The following is a 23678-nucleotide window of genomic DNA, read 5'->3' as shown; positions in this document are numbered from 1 at the left end:
ACCACAGGCCTTACAGGGGCACCACCGGCCTTGCAGGGGCACCTTGGGCCTGTCAGGGGCACCATAGTCCTGTCAGGGCCCAGGGGCACCAGCGGCCTAGCAGGGGCACCACAGGCCTGCCAGGGGCACCACCGGTCTAGCAGGGGCACCACCGGCCTCGCAGGGGCACCATGGGCCTGTCAGGGGCCCCACCGGCCTCGCAGGGGCACCACCGGCCTCGCAGGCATCACGGCATCACGCAGGGGCACCTTGGGCCTGTCGGGGGCATCACGGGCCTGTTGGGGGCACTTTAGGCTTGTCAGGGGCACCACAGTCCTGTCAGGTCCCAGGGGCATCAGCAACCTAGCAGGGGCATCCTAGGCCCGCCAGAGGCACCACAGGCCTGCCAGGGTCCAGGGGCACCACAGGCCTAGCAAGGGCACCACGGACCTGTCAGGGGCACCTCAGGCTCCCGTGCCCCCCCCCCTGGATCTCCCGTGCCCCCCCCCCCCCGACACATCATACAACGCATTACCTACTTACCACTCTTATCTTTACAGCCCATAGCTAATGCATGTATTTGCGGTGGGCGGGCGCGCGGGCGGACGGCCACAGCGGGGGTTCGTTGGTGCATCCCTCTGCTGTTCCTAAATGAAGCGCCCTAGCGCCTCGCGACAAAAACCAGCGGATTGCTCTTGACAAGATCTCGCGAGAAAGCATATTACTTTTGACTTAAAGGGACCCTCCCACCTTAACATTAGATTTGAGTTGAGATAGCCAAAATGGGGTCCCTGGCTCACAATTACCGGTTTCGGCACTCACAACATCGAAAAATGCCTTGAATCGGAAATATTGAATTTCAAAATTGCAGCATTTTGATTCAGAGGGGCTAATGCATAGGAATACCCCTCTGAATGTGTGACGTCAGCGCAGATATCTAACGATTTTTAAATGTTTGACTAAAACGTTTTGTAGCACGCGGTGGTATATGCTGCTTTGCGCGCAACAAATGCCGCACTTTCAAATAAAGTCGCTGGGAACAGCGGTGATCCCAAAAAGTAAACAAAAGTAAAAGTCCAATATCTTGAAAACCGGTGAATATTTTTCGATGAAATTTGGTAGATATTTGTTTTTGCTCTTTCTGAACCGAGCGACATCACTTTCATGCCAATTCATTAACTTTTTTGCTGGGGGGGGTGTTTGAACACCCCCTTGTAACTCGGCTTCTGGGCCACGTAGCGATACGCGGAAGGCGGCGTTCGAAAGAGCGTCAAAAATAATGACGAAATCACTTCGGTCAATTTTTTGGTCAGGTCAAAGGTCAGGTCACCAGAGGTCATTGAAGGCAAAATTTCGCCGATTTCCAGGTCGAATGTCGAAAATTTCCAAGAAGCCAGCGCATAACTCGGGAACCAATAGAGCTACAGCGCCGCGGAAAAGCGCATTCGATAGCCCTATTAACGCCCTTTCTAAGTAATTCTCTCAGATTTGACCTAACGTCAACGGTTCTGCCTGCAGGGGGCAAAAACTGCAAAAATAGCCGATTTTTTTCGGAAACAGTTTTTCTGCAATAACTTTTGACCCAAGCCCTGTACGAGCTTACCTTTACCGGCATCATGTTCCTCTCGTCAAGACGCATCGAATGAACTATAACTTGACTTTTAAAGGTCAACTTGAAAATTTGACCTCAGGTCAAGGTCATGACCTGACCGGAAAGGGTCATGTTGCATATCAGTCGATCCGTATCGTCGAGCTGAACACATCTAAGGCGTTTTCATCGCTCTAGCATGCCTCTATCAAAAGTTATTTGCGAAAAACTGATAGATACCATTCGTGACCTAAGATGACCTCAGGGCATAAACAAGGGTCACGGTCACCATTTTCATGTTCAGTGTGTCTAAACCACTTGTAATTCGGTGTTTGGGAGTGTTTATAATGTCATTCGTCCAAAAGAGGCGCATTTCAATTTTCTCCCATTGACTTATAATGGGGGCATTCCACGTCAAGTGGGACAAAAAATGATCATTTTGAACCTAACCTCCTCCGATTTTTGCGAAACTTTGTGAAACTACTCATCTATATGTGATAAGAATGGAGACATATAGTGCGGAGTGGTGGGCAGTGCGCGGTAGGCGTAGCGCGCTTTTGACCGCCGAGGCTTGCCAGCCTTCGAGGCGAGCAATATCTCCAGAGCTTAAAAAACAGACCTCACATCCATAAATTAGAACAGGAGCGACAATCATCCGCCATAGAAATGCCTTATCAACAGCGGAGAGGTGCTGATTAAACATGCCGGCCGGCGTTAGGCCAAAGAACGCACCCCTGCTGCGCTGAATTCGGGCAGTCACCTGATCGGCACCGTGTAGCTGGGAGCGCAGCTCAACACCCAAGTGTGTGGTTTCCTGTCGGTGCTTCAGGATCTGTCCACATTGCTGCCACTGAGGCGTCCGAGAGAGGAACTCGGCACCGAATATAAAGCTGTGACTCTTGGTCAAGCTTTGGTTCACATGTACAAAATCTATCCTCCACAACACTGAGAAGGAGGAGACGATATGAAGCATTGATTGAAGATCGCGTGCGCTACTAGACATAATCAGAATATCATCAGCATATGCAACTGCTGGGATGTGGTGGCCATACAGCGTGGCGCCCAAGCGACAGTCATCGAGCTGTTGGATGAGCGGGTATAAAAACATATTGGTGAGGCACGGCGATAAAAGCGCACCCTGTCTCACTCCTCGGCGCACACAGAAGGCGTCTGACAGCTTCCCACCAAAACGTACTCGGGCTGACAGGTGAGAGTACTGTTCCCGCCCCAGCGGCTAACCGCTTTGTTTTTGACTGGCATTTGTCTTTCAGGTGTCGCATATGTGTGCCTTGCCTCTGATAGCTGACTACTGTGCTTGGTAGCCACATTGACTGCACGCACGACCACTCACAATCCCGGACGAAGTGAGTCTCACTTATATCTCTTCGATAGGCACTACTGGCACTGGTTAGACAGCGCGATACTGTGTGATTGGATTATTTAATCAGCCAGTCTGGTATATTTAAACGAGCGGTGCTTAGAGTTTGAGTTCAGTTTCTTAGTAACCAACATGATCTGTTCGCTCGTTCATGTGCTACCCCCTACTGCGGCGATTGGTTATGTGCCGGATGTATTACACCTTTCGTCCGTTGTCCCCACAGTTATAACGGTCATCACGGTCTGCGACTACTGTGGGCCCACCGACTACAAGCCCTGAACACAATAAATCTTGTAGAACTCTGCCCTGGTAGTTTTTTTTTCTTGTTGGCCGGATCAGTTATAATTCTTCCACCTGTTGTGAGGTGGTGGTGTTGCCCATCAGTAGAGTGGTGACACAGTAGATTGATGTTCACGGCCAGTAGAGATGATCCTCACATTTGATCCTAACCTGAGGGCTGTCTAGCCTGACATCGTGTCACTCATTCTTCATTATCTGGAGACCTATTTGTAGTTGGAAAGGCAGTTGTCTACTAACGATTCAGGTGCAGTGGAGTGCAGACCTCAGCTAACTCCCAGTCCCCCTGAACTATACGATTATGGACGGGGAAGAGAACCAGGAACAGACATCTGCAAGTAGACGACAGGTGCGCCTGACTGAGGCAGGAAGAGAACACCAGAAGGAGATGAAGACGAAGGTGTTCAAGAGGCAGCTCAAGGAGCTGAAAAGGCACACTGAGAAGATGGTGGAGGACGATGGCACTATCGTCCCAGACTTGGGAAAACCAGAACTGAAGGAGTGGACCCATTGCTATGTGAATCTTCTTCAGACTCTGTCAGACCTGAGAATCCTGCTGCCATCAGACGAGGTCGCCCTCCTTCAGAGAGACATTGAACAGTTTCAAGCACTCAACTTGCAGATGCAAGAAGCCCTGGAGAAACTGAGGAGCACAGAAGCCCGAGCTCCGTCGGTGACCGGTCGCAGTGGGAACTCTCGGACATCGACATCGGTCGCTTCTGTTCGAGCCTCCTTGAAGATCCTGCAAATGCAAGACGAACATCAGAAAGCAGCCCTGCGAGCGAGACAAGCGGCTGTGCTGAGAAGACGAGAAATCTAACAAGAGAAACAGGCCATCAAGTGGAAAGAGGAGGATCTTGAACTGGAAGTGGAGCTCAGCACTGTGGAAGAGCAGAGTAAGGCACTGCACAAATTTGAGATGGAGTTGGAAGACGGAAAGACCTACAGACTACCTGCGGAGAATGACGTGACAGCTCCAGCGGAGTCAATCCAAGTAGGACCTGTTCGAAGTGCAGGTGCTCCCGTGACAACCAGCGAAGTTCGCGGCGATATATCTTCCTCTCAGCGCGCCAACGTTTCGCTCAGCGTGGCAGATGCCGGAGCAGCGCCTCTGTCATCTGCGCAGGGCGGCAGCGCTCACATCAGCGTAGCTGACGGGCCTGAATCGACTACACTTCATCATGGGCTGAACCCTGGCGCACGTATCTTCAGGCCCAGCGCGATGATAGAGCCAGAGGAGCAGCTAAATGTAGAACGTAGCTCCGGGACGCTAGCTGCGGGACCCACTAACTTATCAGATCTGTTCGCAGAGCAGCGAAGAGGCCAGCTTCCAGCGCTGGAACCGGAGGTCTTCCAGGGAAGCGTCGAGAGGTTTCATCCCTGGGTGAAGGCCTTCGAGAGCTTCATCGAGAGCAGAACGTCATCGGCGACAGAACGACTGCACTACCTCTCCAGGTACACCGGAGGAGAAGCGAGAACAGTGATTGAAGGATTTCTTCTCCTTAGGTCAGCAGACGCGTACAATCAAGCGAAGAAGAAGCTGTACGACCGCTACGGAAATGACTTCATCGTCTCACGCACGTACCGCAAGAAGCTGAAGGAGTGGCCACCGGTGCGCGCTGGTGATGGGAGCGGTCTAAGACGATTGGCGGACTACCTGGATAGCTGCCTCGCGGTCTCACATCACGTATCGGGTCTCGAATCTCTTAACGACTGCAACCAGAACAACGAGATCCTGCGGAAACTGCCTAAACACATCGTGGACAAGTGGAGACGTGTCGTCGACAAGAGACTGTTCGAGCCTGACGCGGGGACTCAACCGGGCTACCCGCCGTTCGAAGAGTTTGTGAGTTTCCTGAACAGGGAGGCTAGGATCGCCTGTGGACCGGTCGACGGCACACCAGATGTATTTTCGACTTCGGGTCGAGACACACCAGCCAGAGGTCGTGTCAGCCGCAAGGAAAGCGCTCACACCTTCATTTCTTTGGCAGCATCAGATGAACCTGCTGACGCCCCGAAGCACCGAACTCCACCGTCAGCGAAGCCACGGCCTCCTTGGCCATGCAAGATCTGTGGACAGCAGCACTCTATCGAGACATGCAAGGACTTCAAGGCCATGACATCAGAAGAGAGGCACGAGGCGGTCAAGCGACATGGACTCTGTAGAGGCTGTCTCCGCCACGGTCACATTTGGAAGGAATGCCGAAGCAGGAGAAGATGTGAGAAGTGTGGTTACTCTCACCCAACGCTGTTGCACAGCGACTCAAGAGAGAAGTACACGGCGTCGACTCCGGTGAAGAGGCCAGCAGGCTCAAGCGACGGCACTCCGGAAACTCGTGCAACCACATTCAAGGTGGCGGTTGAGGGCGATTGTCAGAAATCAGCCTGTCTTCACACCATGATTGTTCCCGTCATTCTTCGAAGCGAGGACGACCCTAATCGACAGGCAATCGTCTACGCAGTTCTTGACCCGCAGTCAGATGCGTGTTTCATGACCGAAACAACGCTGCAGAAAGTTGGAGGCAGAGGAGAGAAGATTGCGCTTCAACTCAGCACCATGGCTGGAAAGGCAACGATGGACAGCCTCAGAGTGACGGGACTTTCGGTCCAAGGGCTCACGACCACCGACCGCATTAACCTTCCAGCCACCTACACACGGGTCGAGATACCAGCGGAGAGACACCTCATCCCTCGAACAACCACGCTGCAAAAGTGGAAGCATCTCGAGCATCTGATGGAAGATCTTCCTCCTCACCTACCGGACGCAGACATCGGACTACTTATCGGTATGAACTGCCCCCGCGCAGTGAAGCCGAGAGAGATTGTTCCAGGAAGCGGCGAAGACCCATGGGCAATCAGAACAGAACTGGGATGGAGCGTTGTGGGATTCGTTGAGGGATCCACATCTGCTCCAACATGCCACTGCGTACAGGCGGCAGAGTCGAAGACGTGTCACTTCGTACTCAAAACTCAGGCACGAGAAGTAAGTCCACTGGAAGTCGCACGCATGTTCGAGGCCGACTTTCGTGACGAACACACGGAGAAGAAGGTATCACAAGAAGACCGACGATTCTTGAGGATAATGGAGGAGAACTTCCATCAGAGAGCCGACAAACACTTCGAAGGACCACTTCCTCTGAAGGACCAGAATGTGAAGTTCCCAGACAACAAGAAGCTGGCATTGAAGCGGCTTTTCTGCCTGAAAAGAAGACTCGCTAACGACAAGAAGTTCAGCGATGACTACAACAAGTTCATGGCCGACTCGTTCAACAAGGGATATGCGGAGCGGGTGCCAGAAGACGAACTGGGAAACGACGATGGAAGGGTCTGGTTCGTCCCTCACCACGGTGTCTACCACGCAAAGAAAGGGAAAATCAGAGTCGTCTACGACTGCAGCGCTGAATACCAAGGATTCTCGCTGAATAACAGCCTTCTCCAAGGACCAGACTTCATCAACAATCTGCTGGGCGTAATCATCCGCTTCAGAAAAGATGAAGTGGCGATCAGCTGCGACATCCAGGAGATGTTTAATCAGGTGCTCGTGACTGAGCAGCACAGGGATCTGCTCAGATTCCTGTGGTGGGAAAACGGCGACTTATCCGGAGAGCCCGTCCAGTATCGGATGAAGACTCATCTCTTCGGCGCGGTCTCCTCCCCCGCATGCGCGATGTACGCCCTGAACGCTACGGCAGACACGTACGAGCAGAAGTACGGGAAAGAAGCGGCAGATTTTGTCAGACACAACTTCTACGTGGACGATGGGCTCATCAGCGTTCCGGATGCCGACACTGCTGCGCGTCTAGCCATGGACACGATCCACCTGTGCGCAGATGGAGGATTCAAACTCAACAAGTTTGTTTCCAACGACCCCTCTGTCGTCGCTAGCCTTCCCCCTGACAGTGTCTCTAGGGGAATGACATCAGTAGACGTCAGTCTGCACCACCCTACTTACGAGCAAGCACTCGGACTGAAGTGGAACACCGAAACAGACACACTGCACATCAACGTGGACCTTGCAGACAAGCCCATTACAAGACGGGGCATTCTGTCGACGGTGAGTTCACTGTACGATCCAGTCGGTCTGATATCTCCGGTAATCCTGAAAGGCAAGCAGTTCGTGAAGCTCCTCTGCTGTGACGGCTATGACTGGGACGAACCTGTGGCAGAAGACGTCGCCGTGCGCTGGCTGCAGTGGAGGGAAAGTATATGCTTGCTTTCCGACATCTCTGTCCCCAGACGCTACGTCTCCAACAAGGGCAAGATCAAGATTTACGAGTTGCATCACTTCTCCGATGCAAGTACATCTGGCTACGGTCAGGTTACCTACCTGCGAACCATCGATGAGCTTGGACACATCTGTTCGGGTCTCGTGATCAGCAAGGCGAAGGTGACGCCCAAGCGGGCAGTCACGATCCCGCGGCTCGAGCTGACCGCGGCGGTCCTCTCCGTGAAGGTCGCGAGCTTCTTGGACAAGAAGCTCAACATCCGGAACCTGCGCCACTTCTTCTGGACCGACAGCATGGTCGTGCTCGGTTATATCGGCAATGAGAGCAGAAGGTTTCAAGTTTTCGTTGCTAACCGAGTTCAACAGATACGGGAACACACTGTCCCGGACCAATGGAGATTCGTGAAATCTGAGGACAATCCAGCAGATCTGGCCTCCCGTGGCCTCGATGCAAGTGAGCTCAAGAACTGTGACCTCTGGTGGCACGGACCCAAGTTCTTGATGGATTCGGCAGAGCTCTCAGCAGAACCATGGTTCGTCGAGGTACAAGAAGACGATCCAGAGGTGAAGAAAACAAGAGTGTTGGTCACCAGCAGCCGACAAGACGACGCCAAGTTTGATCTGTCAAGCCGACTTGTTCCCTTTTCAAGCTGGTTCCGCGCCAAGAAGGCAGTAGCGATCTGCCTACGATACAGACGACGACTCCTGAACCGAATCAGGCAAAAGCGGACCTGCAGCACAACCACTGAAGGTATGGAGGAGAGCAAATCGCTGACAGACATGCCCATTGACACAGATGAGCTGAACGACGCAGAAGTAACCATTCTGAAGAACGTTCAGGAAGATGAATTCGAAGAGGAGTTGGTGAACCTGGCAACTCAAGAGGATCCGACGACAGATCGGAAACAAGTCAAGAAGCGGAGCAGCGTGCGCCGTCTGGACCCGTTTCTTGCCAGAGATGGACTCTTGCGAGTAGGCGGACGGCTGAGGAGAAGCGATCTGCCCCTGGAGACGGCACACCCTGTGATACTGCCAAAGGATCACCACGTCAGCCGCCTCATCATCGCGCACTTCCATGAAAAGACCAAGCACTCAGGCCGAACGATGACGCTGAGCGAGATTCGGCTGTCCGGATTTTGGATTCTTCACGGAAGAACGGCGGTATCTCGGTACATACAGAAGTGCGTCAAATGCATCAAGCTCAGAGGAACACCGTGCGGCCAGAAGATGGCAGACCTGCCGGAGGAGAGAGTGGGACAGATGGAACCGTTCACCTATTCCGGATGTGACTGTTTCGGACCCTTCATCATCAAAGAGCGTCGCAGCGAGCTGAAGAGATGGGGCATCGTGTTTACGTGCATGAGCTCGAGAGCCGTTCACCTCGAGACTCTGAACTCGCTGACTGCAGACGCTTTCATCAACGCCTACCGACGTTTTGTTAGTCGGAGGGGACCAGTCAGAAAGCTCTTCTGCGACAACGCCACGAATTTCATCGGTGGCGAGGGATACCTCATGGCAGCACTCAACGAGATGGACCGAGATCAGGTCAGGAGGACCATCCTGAAGGACAACTGCGACATCGTGGAATTCGACCACATCACCCCACGGGCTAGTCACATGGGCGGCGCCTGGGAGCGCCAGATACGGTCTGTTCGCGCCGCTCTCAACAGCCTGTTCCAAGATGTGGGACTCCAGATCGACGACGAACTTCTTCGAACGGTCATGACTGAAGCCGAAGCCGTAGTTAACAGCCGCCCCCTGTCCTATGCATGCATGACTGACTCAGATGTAGTAGAGCCTATCACCCCTAGTCAACTACTCACCTTGAAACAGAAGGTAGTTCTCCCTCTGCCGGGGAACTTCGACCGCCCGGACCTGTACGTCAGACAACGCTGGAGGAGGGTCCAGTATCTCTCCAACCAGTTCTGGCTCCGCTGGAGGCGGGAGTTTCTGCCAACTCTCCAAGAGCGTCGCAAGTGGAACCGGACGGAGCTGAATCTCGAGCCAGGCGACGTCGTGATCATCGTCGACGCTGACGCCCCGCGATGCAGCTGGCCTCTGGGCCGCGTGGTTTCCACGTACCCGAGCAGTGATGGACTGGTACGAAGTGTCCGAGTGCGTATCGGCCGTGCTGAATATGACAGACCGATACACAAAGTCATCCGCATGCTGAAGTCGTAGGATGATTCCCAGTCGAGGAGCCTTGTTTATTTTCCTTGCGTTCGTGTGCGCTGCGCAAGTTCCGGTGACAAAGTGTCATCGACACTATTGTGATAATGTGTCACAGTGACGCCGTGATCGATTTGTGACAGCGTGTTGTTGCTGCGAAATGTGAATCACGCGTGCCATTGTATAACAGACTGCGTTTTGTATATAGCAGACAACGTCTCTGCTATTCACGTTCTGTGTGGAAAAGTGATGGAAAATTAGGTGTAAGTACCGTAATTTTGGGGAGCCATGTTCCCGCCCCAGCGGCTAACCGCTTTGTTTTTGACTGGCATTTGTCTTTCAGGTGTCGCATATGTGTGCCTTGCCTCTGATAGCTGACTACTGTGCTTGGTAGCCACATTGACTGCACGCACGACCACTCACAATCCCGGACGAAGTGAGTCTCACTTATATCTCTTCGATAGGCACTACTGGCACTGGTTAGACAGCGCGATACTGTGTGATTGGATTATTTAATCAGCCAGTCTGGTATATTTAAACGAGCGGTGCTTAGAGTTTGAGTTCAGTTTCTTAGTAACCAACATGATCTGTTCGCTCGTTCATGTGCTACCCCCTACTGCGGCGATTGGTTATGTGCCGGATGTATTACACCTTTCGTCCGTTGTCCCCACAGTTATAACGGTCATCACGGTCTGCGACTACTGTGGGCCCACCGACTACAAGCCCTGAACACAATAAATCTTGTAGAACTCTGCCCTGGTAGTTTTTTTTTTCTTGTTGGCCGGATCAAGTACCAATAGGCCAGAAGCGCCCAGCTCCGGCGTGGGAGGTGCTCACTCGCTCGGAAGAGGACGCCATCATGCCACAAACGATCAAAACATTTCCTAGCATCGAGGTTAGCTGCAAACAGCGGGAGTTTATAGCATAGGTAATGTTGCGCGGTCTCGTGTACAAGCATAGACGCTTCGCTGGTGCCCCTATGCCCTAAGAACCCAAACTGAAGTTCAGAGGCCTCAAATGACGTGTCGATCTCTTCCTGAAGGATCAGTTCCAGAAGTTTGGAGATAGTCGACACGAGAGAGATGGGGCGGTAGCTATCGGCAGAGTCGGGTTCCAGTCCGGTCTTCTTCATGATAGGCACCACTGTGCTGCATGTGAAACTGACAGGGACACGCATTTCAGCGAGGCAGGCAGAGAGTAGAGAGGCGATAGCCTCGTGCAGTGGTCCTGAAGAGCCGTAGACTCAAGATGCTCAGCGGTGACGCCGTCCGGTCCTGGTGATGCGTTGCGGTTGATTTGCGGGATCAAGCGAGCTACATCTCCTGCAGTGACGCGCTTAGCGGGGCCAGGATCTTCTTTCGCCTGGGACAGCAGGGCTTCTACTCGGGTGCGCACATCATCTTGGGCTGCAGAGAGGGTGTCCTCGTCCGTATGAATGGGGCGGAAGTGGGCCTCGAGGCTGTCCGCCGTGAGCGAGGAGCGCAAGCCGCCCGAGCCACGTCGAGCCTGCTCTACACGGCGCCAGAACGAATTGATGTCCTTCTTCTGACGCAGCGATGACAGGAGATTTGCGCTGTTATCAACCTGGGCACGTGCTGCATCGACCCGGGCCTGCCTGTATGAACGACGCGCAACTTTGAAGCAGTTGTGCAGGACCGTATTCCGTGGTCGACCGGCGTGAGTCCAAATGCGATACCACAGGCGCGCCCGGTCCCGTGCTGCCGACACTGAAGGGCTCCACCAGGACTTTGGCGGTCTTCGGGGCCGGGAGCAGCCGGCCTCAGCTGCAGCTTGATGGATGGCTGACGTCAGGAGGCAGTCTATCTGATCGGCGCTGAGGTTTGGCTGGACCACTGTCTCCAGCTGCGTGGAGAGCAGTTCACAGTACCTTTGATTCCTGTCGGAATTGTTCCAATCCAGTACCGTGCGGTGAGAACTGGAGTGGTCTCGCGGCGCTGGTCTTTCCCTCTCTTCGCCGTTTATTTGGAGCAGAAGAGTACATGTTATAGGCAGATGGTGGCTGAGGTTGTCATAAGAAGGCGGGATGATAGAACATGACAGAAGCTGTTCATCTGCAAGTTTGCCAGGCACGATGATGTGGTCGATGTGGGACGTGTGACCGCCGCGTTCATACGTGAAATTCACTGGCTGAGAGAAGCGGAACCCAGCGACTGTAAGGCTTCTTTCATCCAGAAGTCGCTGGAATGCTTGGCTGAAGGGGGTGAATCCGCGCAGCTTTGCCCACTGGCGAGGACGGGTTGCCGGCGGGAGACACGGGAGAGGACAGTTGAAGTTTCCGACTAGCATGAGCGGCGCGGAAAACCTATGCGTGTCTATGAGGGCTTCAAGACTAGCGCACAGGTCCATATAAAGTTCTAGTTGATCCGGAGTCCCAGTGAAGTAGGGCATGTAGCAGCCAACTATGGTGAGACGCGGTGCTCCGCCACACATCATCTGCACTGCTAAAAGTCTATCGTTCTCACACTGTAGTTGGGAGAATGAGAATCGGCTGTCTCGGCGGCATATCATGGCCGTCCCTCCATGCCGGCGCCCCTCGCCAGCCCCGGGTGGCAGCTCCATTGCAAATGTCTGAAAAATGTCAACGTCACCCACGCCAAAGCTCCCAAGAACGCCACTCGGTAAAGTTTCTTCTGCACTACACATCCAAGTTTCAGATAGGAACAGCACGTTTAGACTCGTGAAGAGATCAGCAATGTAGGCGGCGGCACTCATGAATCCCTCGCAGTTGTAGCCCCCAATACGTAGCTGGCATTGTCCGCAGGAGGTTGGAGTCGCTCGTCCAGTCGCCTCAGAGCCGGCAGCCGAGGCAGCATCGGTTGCCGTAGCTGCAGAACGATGGGGGAGCTGAAGCTGCGCCGACTGACGGGACGGTTGGGCGCTGCTCTGGTTCCGGCTGACGCGGTAGGCTCGGCCACGTCTCAGAACGAAAGCGTGCCTGATCGCAATCTCCTTGCGACGGCTCGTTCCTTAGGTGCTGGGACTGCGGTGGTTGACGAAGAGCAGCAGGCTGCCGCTGCTGCGGAGCCGCCATTGGAGGCGGTTGCTGGCAGAACTGGGGCGGGGGTGCACCGATGGGAGTGGGAGGGGCCCACCAGGCCGGTGTTCTCTCCGGATACTGGGGCCGGAGCTGTTCGTGGATCGGCTGCTCCCAGTGGCCCGCAGGTCTGGTCAACTGCTGCGGCAGCTGTGGGTACATATGCTGAGAACCCTGTTGTGGCCAATGCCACTGCTGTTCCGGCAGCCAGGGAGGTCTTGATTGCGGGACGCCCGCAACTGTCGATGTATTCTGACGCGGCTGCCATGGCTGTTGGTGTGGCGGCTGGCGTCCCTGTAAAATTTACGAAATTTTATATTAAATCAAATTATAAAATTTGATGAAATGACCAGGGTAAAAGTTTTATTACTGGCGGTCAATTCAAAACGGCGCAAACATTTAAACAGTGAAGATAGTGAAGCACGATTCAAAGTGTAGTACACCTTTCGTACTTTGAGCGGCGATAACGGGATAACGGTGTGGAGCTTCGAGGATCGGTCTTCAGTTCCCGGACCAGAAAGGTGGGGCCTATGCAATGTCAAATTTCATCAAAATGGTGATACTGTCCCTTTAAAAAAAAGAGTTTGAATTGTAGGCGGGGAACCTTATCGTGTGCCAATTTCATGGTCCTAGATCAATATATGCAAGATCAAATGAGGTTAAACGTGATCAAATTTGCTATAGTGACTATTTTGCGTTTATACGCCCATAGCTCTAAGAGATACTGGCCGATTTTCCTATTTCTTCCTTTATACGACATTTGTAGTGTTATGAGAATCTCTAGTTAATCTTACCATAAATTTGGCAGTTAGTGGCTTGCTAAGAGTAAGATGTCGCCGGCAGAGGCGGGGATCGGCCGACGCGGGAAACGTCATAGTCACATATTGTGTTTGCACCCTAATAATTTAATTTTACGTACCTTCCTTCCGGTTTGGGTGCTCACAACATCGAGAACTGCCTTAAATCGGAAATATTTTATTTAATTTATTTCAAAGCCTGCAGCACTCGAATTCAGAGGTATTTGAATGCCCCATCTGACTTTGTGACATCAGCGCAGAGCTAGCGATTTTGACTCTTATACTAAAAACCTTGGTAAAGCGTGTTTCCTTTTTCCAACCAAAGAAAGGCACTACCCAGATATGCTTCTTTCTAACCAAACCAAAACAAAACAAACCTTTCTTATTGCCCCCCCCCCTTGCTGGCGGCTGCGATCACCATTGAGCGCATTTAGGTATTGAGTGATATTGAATTATCTGTCAGTGCTGGTTATATTGGAAAGCCCATCAATTATTTTTATATCTTCATCAAAAATGACTATTTTCTTTGTAAAATATCACTGGAGATCACCCTAAAACATTTTCGAAAAACGTAGCAAAGTCATACCGCTAGGTAGTCACCCCCGTTTACGGTATACCGAAGTTTCGTGCAACTTTGGCCACCAATGGCAACTTTAGCCAACTCCTGGAAAAATATTTGATTTGCTGTAGCTTTTTACACTTACCTAGAGCCAGAAATTCATTTTGCTGCCACACTATGTCGTCCACTTTAACTTCGCCTCAGTGGGGGGCAGGGGGGGGGGGGTATATGTTACCATCCGGCCGCGTTTTTGCGTGCGAGTAAAAATCCGCGACGCGTAGCGCCACGCCGCTTTGAGTAGGTATCTTTCTGTACCTACATCAATTTTGGACAATGTGTGAATTTTTTGACCACAGGTCATGTCAGGTCAGGTCACCAGGTCAAGTTAATTGACCAAGCCTAAAAAAGTTTGCAGTCATATCCAGCCTGCAGCGTTTGTAAGAGAGGTTTCAAACTCGGTGGATTGCATGATGTTATTATGGGCACCTATAATTTGTATATCTCGGATTTTTTATATCCGTGACCTAAGGCCAGGACAGTGGCGTGACCTTTCCATTATAGTCAATAGAGAAAAATGAAAATGCCTCTAGATCCGTGTGTACGCATAGGAATAGTCCAAATATTTCAGAATCACAATGATTTGGACCACCTGTGCCGACCAAGGTGTCTTTTTTGCTAATAGCCTCTAGAAAGATCATCCGAGGTCATTTAAGGCTACAAACAGATTTTTGCCAATAACTCTCGATTGGAAAGAGATAGAACGCTGGGGATGGCTTCATTGTGTTTGTCTTGTCGAGACGCATCGAATGATATGCAGCATGACCTATTTGGGTCTCCACATAACCTTGCCCTGAGGTCAAAATTTGACCTTGACCTTTCCAGGGAGTAACACGATAGTGCCATTGCCAATTCTTCATCTTTGCTGGTTCAAAAGTTATTCGTGAAAAAAGTTTTATCAAAAAGCAGCTGTTTTCACAATAGGTACTTGAACTATGGAGGCTTAGCCCACGCCCCGCTGGGGGGACAGAATCTGCCCCCTCCCGTTTTTCGCCAATAACTTCTAAACGCGTTACGCCAGCAACGTCAAACTTTCAGTACCTTATTGTACATCAATTTGACACGTTCCCCGAAAGTTTGAGCGAAATCCGTCGCAAATTTTTTGAGAAAATGACGTTTTAGTGACGTCATGTTCGCAATTTTCGCCTCAAGAACGGCAAAATTTCAAACGCCGCTAACAACTTCATTTTTAAAGGAATCAAGACGTAACAAAAAGGTTATACGCGATTCTTCTTTGTCTATCAAATGGGTATCTCGGTTTTTGAAAATTTTGGATTTTAGCCCAATTTTTTTTTCTTCAAAAAACTGACTTTTTGGGGAAAATAATTATTAAATCCAAAATTTTGAGAGTATCGAAAAAAACCGGAATATCTGTCAGAGAACTGGTCTATGTGCACCTACATACCAATTTTTAGAAGAATCGATTCAAAAATGTGGGAGTTATTCAAAATTGTATGACGTCACGACACAAAAAAATTCGAAAAATGATTTTTTTTGGAAGTTCTAGACCTCGTACGGAAACAAGAATAGCACCATTCGAATCGCCGTGAAAAACTGCATCAGATAAACACCTTTTAGGCCTTAAAGGGACCCTCCCACCTTCAAAAAAGTTAATGAATTGGCATGAAAGTGATGTCCCTTGGTTCAGAAAGAGCGAAAACGAATATCTACCAAATTTCACCGAAAAATATTCACTGGTTTTCAAGATATTAGGCTTTTACTTTTGTTTACTTTTTGGGATCTCCCCTGTTACTAGCGACTTTATTTGGAAGCAATAATTTGGCAGCCTTAAAGTGCGGCAGACGTTGCGCGCAAAGCAGCGTATACCACCACGTGTTAACGATGGTTTTAGTCTAAGATTTAAAAATCGTTAGATCTCCGCTGACGTCACAAATTCTAAGGGGGCATTCCAATGCATTAGCCCCTTAGAATCCGAAAACTGCAAGTTTGAAATTCCATATCTTCGAATTAAAGCATTTTTCGATGTTGTGAGTGCCCAAACCGGTATTTGCAGGCCATGGCCACCAATTTGGCTATCTCAACTCAAAACTAATGTTAAGGTGGGAGTGTCCCTTTAACAGCCAACTTCAAAATTTGACCTCACTTGACCTGACTTTGACCTGACCTCGACCTGAAATTCATCCAGATGTGGTCCATATCACTTATTGAGTGTGCCTATTGAATTCTATGAATAAAATGACTCATAAAACATGTGTCGCACATGCCCTTCTCTATATTTCGTTTTTGGTGACCTGACCTGACCTTGACCTTGACCTTTGCATGATATTGTATGCAACGAATATTGTCTTGGTAGCTTAAAAACACGTTTTGGGCAATCAGTCTCAGTCCATTCTTCGGCAACTACGGTGCAAGGCCGATACTGTAGAAACTTGCATTTTGTACCCTTGACCTGACCTTGACCTGACCTCTGACCTACTTAAGCAAAAAATGGGCTCATAAGATCCGCCTTGTTGAGAGCTTTCGATTGCCGTCCTCCCCGTCTTTCTATGACCATCGGTTCGGAAGTTAGACGGGGGGCAGAATCTGCCCCCCCCCCCTCCCCCCAGCAGGGCGCGTATGGCTGAATAGCCCAGCGGGGCGCGGGTTAACCGTTGACCTGAGGTCAATTTTGATGATGGCCCTATCAAAAGAAGAGCTCATAAGCTATCGATTGTCTTTCCATGCGTTTTTCTAGCTAGCATAGTTTCTGAGATAACTGCATGTTTTCTGAAAAAAAATAACATTTTGCCAGTTTTGACCTTTGATGACCTCCGGTGAGCCCAATATTGCTCTAAGATGAAAAATGACCGAAATACTTTCAAACGTAGGCATTGAGAGCTATCGACTGTTTTTACCGCGTCTTTCTAGCCCTCTTAGTTTTTGAGTTAGAGGTGGGTGGTACCACATGCCCCCCCCCCCCCCCACACACACACACTAGGGCGAAGTTGGCTGAGACCGCCACTGGGGCACGGGTTAAAATCTTTCTCTGATTTGATTTCCCATTGGGTACAACATGCAAAACGTAAGAAGTTTCGGATACGCGTATATAGGTAACAATATCGTTGATGCCATGAAGTTAACGCCTTTGACGAGTGTGATGGGCTGATGGCCTACTGAATGTGTCCGTACACTATGTATAGTTACTTTTCGGATTATTCTCTGGGATAATAATATCTAACTCACAAGTCCTCCAGAAGCTCTAAATGAAGGCTTAGAGGAAAACACTAAACAGATGCCAGATTCGTGATCAGCGGGTACAGATCCATCATGGGCGACCTTTCATGTGTCAATGTCAACCAAAGGTCATTCGAGGTCACATGAGGTCAACAAAAAACTTGACCTTTTCCAAATAAAATACATATCATTCGACGCGGCTTGACAAGACGAATGCGATCGTATCACTGCCGAAGCTCTAGGACCATTTTTATCGAAGTTATTTGCGAAAAACTAAAACCACATCTCGGGGTCGTTGACCTGACCTCTGACCTCAGGTCACCAAAACATTTTTCCTTTTTTTAGGTCAAACGCTACACAACCGTGCTCGTTATTTGTCTTTATCTCTAAAACTCTATTTTTAGCAGCTATTTGAAGTTTGCGTCTGTGACGCCGAAGTTTGCCGTGCAGGGGTCTAGAAAAATAGACCATGTGACGTCATCAAGGGGGCTATGCCCAAATTTTTTACTTCAGAAAATGTCAAATTGATTTGAGAAAAGGTACTGAAAGTTTCGCTTTCCTATCCCTAAGCGTTCGGGAGCTATCGCAAATATTCGCCAGGGGGGGGGGGCGAAAAACGCCCCCCGGGCCCGCGAGCGTTAACGGCATTCGAAAGAACGTCCAAGATAAGGGCGAAAATATGACATTTGATTTATAGGCTACGTCAAAGGTCAGGTCACCAAAGGTCATTAAATGAAATATGTTGCCTTTATATATATTTTTTTTTCAAACAACGGCGCACAACTCGGGAACCAATTATATAGAGCTATACAGCGCCGCGGAAAAGATTAGATAGCCCTTTTAACCCTTTCGGTGACCCTTCGACGGTGCAACTGGTCAACTTCCACTCACCTTTGAACAAAATGTGGTCAAGTTGATACACCTCAGTCGTGCAGAGCAGACGCCACGGACCCTGCGTGCGAATATTTATAATTCCGCTCCTTTTTGATAGCGCAGGGCGCTTAGCCGTCAGGCTCAATTGTCCGACGCTCCGAGTTCCAACTTCCTTGACCTCGGAAGTACTGAGCCACCATATCCTCGTGGGCCATGGCGTGCCCTCCCCTCGGCCTCATCAAAACATTACCGGCACTGACACGGTCCCACTCAAGATGTCCCGCCGCGGACCTACCCCCAGGCGCCACCGGGGTGGGTTTGACGTCACAAAAGGAGCCCCGGCGGATTGGAGGGGACGCTAACTGACCGCCGGCCGGGGGCGGCGCTGAAGGGTGCGGGCAGGGGCCGGCCGAGTCCTGGAATGTACTAGATTTGCCAGACACGTGTTGCCAGCGGACAACCACGGCGACCACTTGGTATGCCATTGGTCGTCTTTATGAGGGTCGCCGATCGGCCGTCCGAACGATGGTCGAACGACGCAGTATATACTAAATAGCTACGGGGAGTTGGAATATGTCTGTAGCTACCAGGAAATTTTTCCACTGGGATGCCGCCGCGTACGGGAGGTAACGAACTCGAGAACTGCGAGTCGATGTGATGGGGAGGGACAGAGAATGGTTTGCTTGGGCAGAGGCGATTGGGCTGCGTGGGCAGAGGCGGATGGATTGTGCGCTTCTAACCGCACTAAGCGGAAGGAGTTTATCAGTTCAGGCGCTGCGCGTGGTCGCCATAAGGTCGTCTTCTCGGTTGTCGTCGACAACGACAAAACGATACAATTTTTCACCCCTGGCCCTGCTGTATATTTGGCGCAGTTGAGACATACATTTTCCATTTATTTTCCTATGGTAAATCGGAGTGATTGGTCGTGTTTTCAGTGTCTCTTTATTTTGCGCTGGTATTGCGTGGCTAAGAAGTTTTATAAAGAATGACATATACTAAAATGTTCCTTTAATAATGGAGCTTCAATATCTGTGAGTTTTATTGGCAAGCGAAAACTGATTTCGCTGTTATTTTATCTGGAAATTACTCATTTTTTAGGTCAATATTCAAAATATTTTACGGTTACAAGTTGGCACTTCTCTTGATTTTTGCACTCAAATCGCGTGCGATTCAAATGTATTGGAACGTCTTGCAAAGAAGCTTGGTGATTAATTAACTGTGTTGTTTTGGCACTGTTTGCAAAGCATGGATAATGAAACTGTGCCAAAGACTTAGCTACATAGCAATATCTCAAGTAATACGCAGGAGGGACAGAATTCAGAGTCCGATCGAGAAGAATCGGTGCAAATGCTACGAGGACCAGGCAGCTCTGATACGATAGCTAGTCGTCTCACTCCATTAGACCAGCTGATTCCTGACAGCACCGACTCGGATGCAAAGATGAAGCTCATCTTCCAAGCCAGAAACCAGTTCTTTGATGGAAGATGTGATGCTGCCTCTGTCTCTGCTTTGTTGGCCACTTTGGACGGGGCGGAGCTCCGCTCCTTGCGTGAGCGGTTATTCGCCTGTCATCCAGAAATAGTTCCTTCGTTTGCTGGCCGTTCCCTGATTAGGTGCAATACGGGGAGCTGTAATCAGGGAAGTAACTTTCCATATGAAAGGGGTGCAGGTGCACCGCCGTCCCCCATCCACTAGAAGTGCACCCCCATAGGCTAAGCGGCGCCCCACACGCCGCCCCACACGATTAGCTCTAGAGCAGATGGCGAGGGTGATTTCTCGGCTACATTCCATCTCGGCGTCGTGATGCTTGTGGGCTTGGAAAGCGTCCAGTCGTATGTAGGGTAGTATAGGGGTAGGGTTGAGTTCAATAAGGTCCTTACATTTGAAAGGTTTGAACAACCCGCAATCAGCACAACATACCACAAGTTAAATAAAAAACTACCAAACTCCGCCCAACTAATATTAATAAACATTACAGCCAAACTAATGGCCTAAATAAAAATATGTCTCAAATCCTAACAGTTATCGCGGGTGATGGCGCCATGAGTTGCTATTATCCAAAACAGATGCAAATAAACATGTTTGTATGTCCTATGTATGTTTGTTTTAAAAACGTTGCAGCGGCGCTGGGAACTGCAGTCTTAGATCTGGGTATGTTTGGCATCTGCAACTCTTCATATACACATTAACCCTATTTCGGACGGGGAGGCCTTTCAGGATTTTCTTGTACAATTGTCAAACGCCCCGAGACATTCAGCTCATATTTGGTGACTTTTCCTAAATGCTCATTGCGCACATCTCAGAAAAAAAAATGCCGGATCAGGTCAGGTCAGGTAACCAGAGCGGGTTTGTTGACCCCACCTCAGAAAAGTTTGCAATCACGTCAGAGCTTGAGTTTTTCACGAAGTTATTTCCTCTTATCAAGTCTTCAAAACAGTACCTGCAGTATGTGTCGTTTGTATATCTCAGAATTTTTCATCTGTGACCTGAGGTTAGGTCAGAGTCGTGACCTTTACATTGCAAGCCTATGGAAAAATAATGAAATGCGACCTGCACCTCGAGTAAACGAGTCAAAATCACCCAATTCTTTAAGAATTATGACAAATTATCTTATCTGTAATGATCCAGGTGTCATTTACTGACAGGGACACCGGAGAGGGTTATCTGAGGGCGAGATCATGTGAGGTGATATCTACCATACATCAATGCTCACAATACTTACAATATTGACAATGCTTACAATACTGTTACAATACTTACGATGATACCAGCAAGCACTCTGCCGTTACAGTTCTAACTTCTGTTTCGAAAACCGACGTTACACACATTCGCTGCCAGCATAACATGTATTGTTTGACAATAACAAAATACAATTGACATCTGAACCCCAAACGGACCGCCATCCACCCAAATTTTATAACCCTGACCGGTCAGGGGGCGAATGGAGGTCATCTCCTGGGCATTACACTCAGCCCTTGCACAAAATATCTCACCTCACAGTGATCATTACAACAATATCTCCGACTTGATAGTGGATTTCAAAGTACTTGCATCAGCTCTTCCTGCTATTGCAGACGATCATCTCCTCAGGGTAATGTTGTTCGGGACATGAACGAAGATCGTTTTCGGAGTTTCATAAGTGCTACTGCAACAGCCTGGCACAAAACAGGACTTGTACGTTTTTCTCTGCACTTTGCCCTTCAGTATATCACAAAAGAATTGTTTAGAATCCATCTTACGCTTCTTTCAAAGTCTCCCTTGCCACCGTAGGGCGTAGATAGATTGCTGTTGCTGGTAAGTTAAGGCACGGTAGATAGAAATTACCTCGGTTCTCAACGCCTTAAGTTATTTTTATGAAAAAGAACACAAAAATTATTAATAAGATTAGAGAAATGTTAAAATTTTATGTGTAAATTAGGCCAAATGCGTATTGGAAAGGCTTTTGCCCTTCAGCATCTTCCGATTCATCATGTTTTTCATTTGAAAATTCGAGGTTCACAAAATGTTTACCACGCGCTCAATGTTAAATGGGAACAGTACACGGCAGACGCATCAATTTTTGACACTGAACCTTTCATCCGTGAATGCTTTAGCATAATTTAAAGCTAAAAACAGCGCGAATGGCAGAGTGAAACAAACAACCTCTTTCGCACATAGAAATAACATGTAATCGGTGGTGCGCCAGATGCGCCATTATTTGTCAACCGCAGAAGGTGACATCTGACGTAACAGCATCAAGAGCGTCTTTTTCAAGAACGTTAAAAAACATGTTTTCTATCTGTCTTCCCCCATTTCTCTCAGCATAATGACTTTATGAGGAAATTGTATGCACCAGAAATTCTGCGAAAATAGTTTAATCATTTCTAGACATTCTTAAAAAATCGAGTTCCCAACCCCATTGTTTCTTTTTTATTTTGTCCAGTGACCAAGGGTGAGCAACATCATCCGAAATATATGGACTTGTGAGTTAGATATTATTATCCCAGATAATAATCCGAAAAGTAACTATACATAGCTAATTTCCTGGGAAAAAATGACTTTAAAACAACATATGTGTCCGTACACGTTTAGTGACTGCGGCGCGCTCCTATATAGTAGGGCTAGTAACCGCAATCATCGCCTTATTTCGTTACTCTTAAAGAACACCATCACCAAGTGGCGGCGATGGTTTCAGTAGCGCCGGAACACCTTCAATTATAAAGGGGGGGGGGGGCACTGTCGACTTTTGGTCCTATTCTTTCCATGCAACACCCATAGGGCTAATGTTAAAATGTCAAAATCAAGGGGGCACGGTGTCCCGGTGCCTTCCCCCCCGTTCCACCGCCTATGGATGGTTTGCTTCTTTTAGTGAACAATATTTGTAGTTTTCCATAAGATGGTGTTACACGCTGACAAGTATTTGGCCAGTTGACGGTATCTAGGGAGTCGGATCTAGCCCCGGCATTGGTTGGCAGCTACGGGCATTGGGGCGTGGCTCCGCCCACAACGCTAGCCTACTGACACCCCCAACCACTACCGTCCAGTAATGCGTGCATAGTCCTCCGACGACAGGGCCTGGGGAGACCAGTTCGGCGCTCGCATCAGCCATGTCTTCAGCGGTTCGTGGAAATATTCCGGTCCTGCTTCTCCTCATGCTGGGGATGGCTTTCGCGAGCATTGAGACCAGGTACGGTAGCGGCGCGCGTCGGTCAGGTCTCAAGCTGTTGATAGAACCTCTGGAGGAGCATCAGGCGGCCTCTGTCACACAGTGTCTGGTGCTGTGCGGCGCACTGGCTGGCTGTGTGGCGCTCAACTCAGGCACCATCTCCGATGAGATCAACTGCCAGCTGCTCGGTCAGCGCGCCTGCGATGGCCTGCCGCTGGTCGCTGACGCCGCCGTCAACTACTACGACGTGTACGACGAGCGTCGGAACCTGACCGCCGAGACCCAAACGCCGTTCTGGGACGACCCCGGCTGTGTGCATGACGGATACTGTGCGGCAGAGTGCGCAGCGGAGGCGGCCGGCGAGTTCTGCGCTGCGGACGCGCACTGCAGCGTCCATCTGAAGCCTACAGGCGTTTACCGGTGCTTGAACAGCACCTGCCAGCAATCCGAGTCGGCAGAGTTCTGGGAGGTGCGACCTGGACTGATGCTGCCCCGCTGGCAGCTCTGGAGGATAGACTCGTTCGCGTGGACCTGGAAAAAGCTGAAGCCGGGTACTTGCTCTTTAGATGTCACAGTAAAGATCGGTAGCAATGCAACGGTCAACATCGTACCCTCATGGAGTGATGACCCTGAAGCCACTGGGACACGGCTGCTCTTTAAGTTTACCAGCGAAAGCACGAATCTCACCTACCAGGACAGTAATGGAAACGGACACCAGCTTTCGATGGGAGTCGACACGATCGGTATGGTGAACAGCGACAGCTACAGCCCTCTGAAGATCTCCTGGTGCGGTGGGAACATGGCCATCGGTCCCGCCAGCAACCCTACGCTGGTCACAGGCTCCGCGATCCTTACCCAGCCGCTCAACTTCGTCGCAGTGCA

The 23678-nt window shown here is 50.0% G+C and overlaps 1 protein-coding gene and 1 long non-coding RNA gene across 2 annotated transcripts; both read left to right on the top strand.

The window, feature by feature from the left end:
- The first annotated feature begins 2815 nt into the window (after positions 1-2815).
- LOC122384282 lies at positions 2816-3249 on the top strand. The gene is made up of 2 exons (XR_006257008.1): positions 2816-2931; positions 3169-3249. It is a non-coding gene; the product is annotated as an uncharacterized LOC122384282 (long non-coding RNA).
- Positions 3250-6249: 3000 nt separating this feature from the next.
- Positions 6250-10315, top strand: LOC122384292. Its single transcript, XM_043371569.1, has 4 exons — positions 6250-7094; positions 7479-9113; positions 9354-9567; positions 10310-10315. Exons 1-4 carry the CDS (start codon positions 6250-6252, stop codon positions 10313-10315), a joined length of 2700 nt encoding a protein of 899 aa, XP_043227504.1.
- Positions 10316-23678: the final 13363 nt, after the last annotated feature.

This window comes from Amphibalanus amphitrite, unplaced genomic scaffold, assembly GCF_019059575.1.
Source record: "Amphibalanus amphitrite isolate SeventyFive unplaced genomic scaffold, NRLGWU_Aamphi_draft 000185F_arrow, whole genome shotgun sequence".
In the NCBI taxonomy this organism is placed as follows: Eukaryota; Metazoa; Arthropoda; class Thecostraca; order Balanomorpha; family Balanidae; genus Amphibalanus; species Amphibalanus amphitrite.
This window is presented reverse-complemented; position numbering and strand designations above follow the sequence as displayed.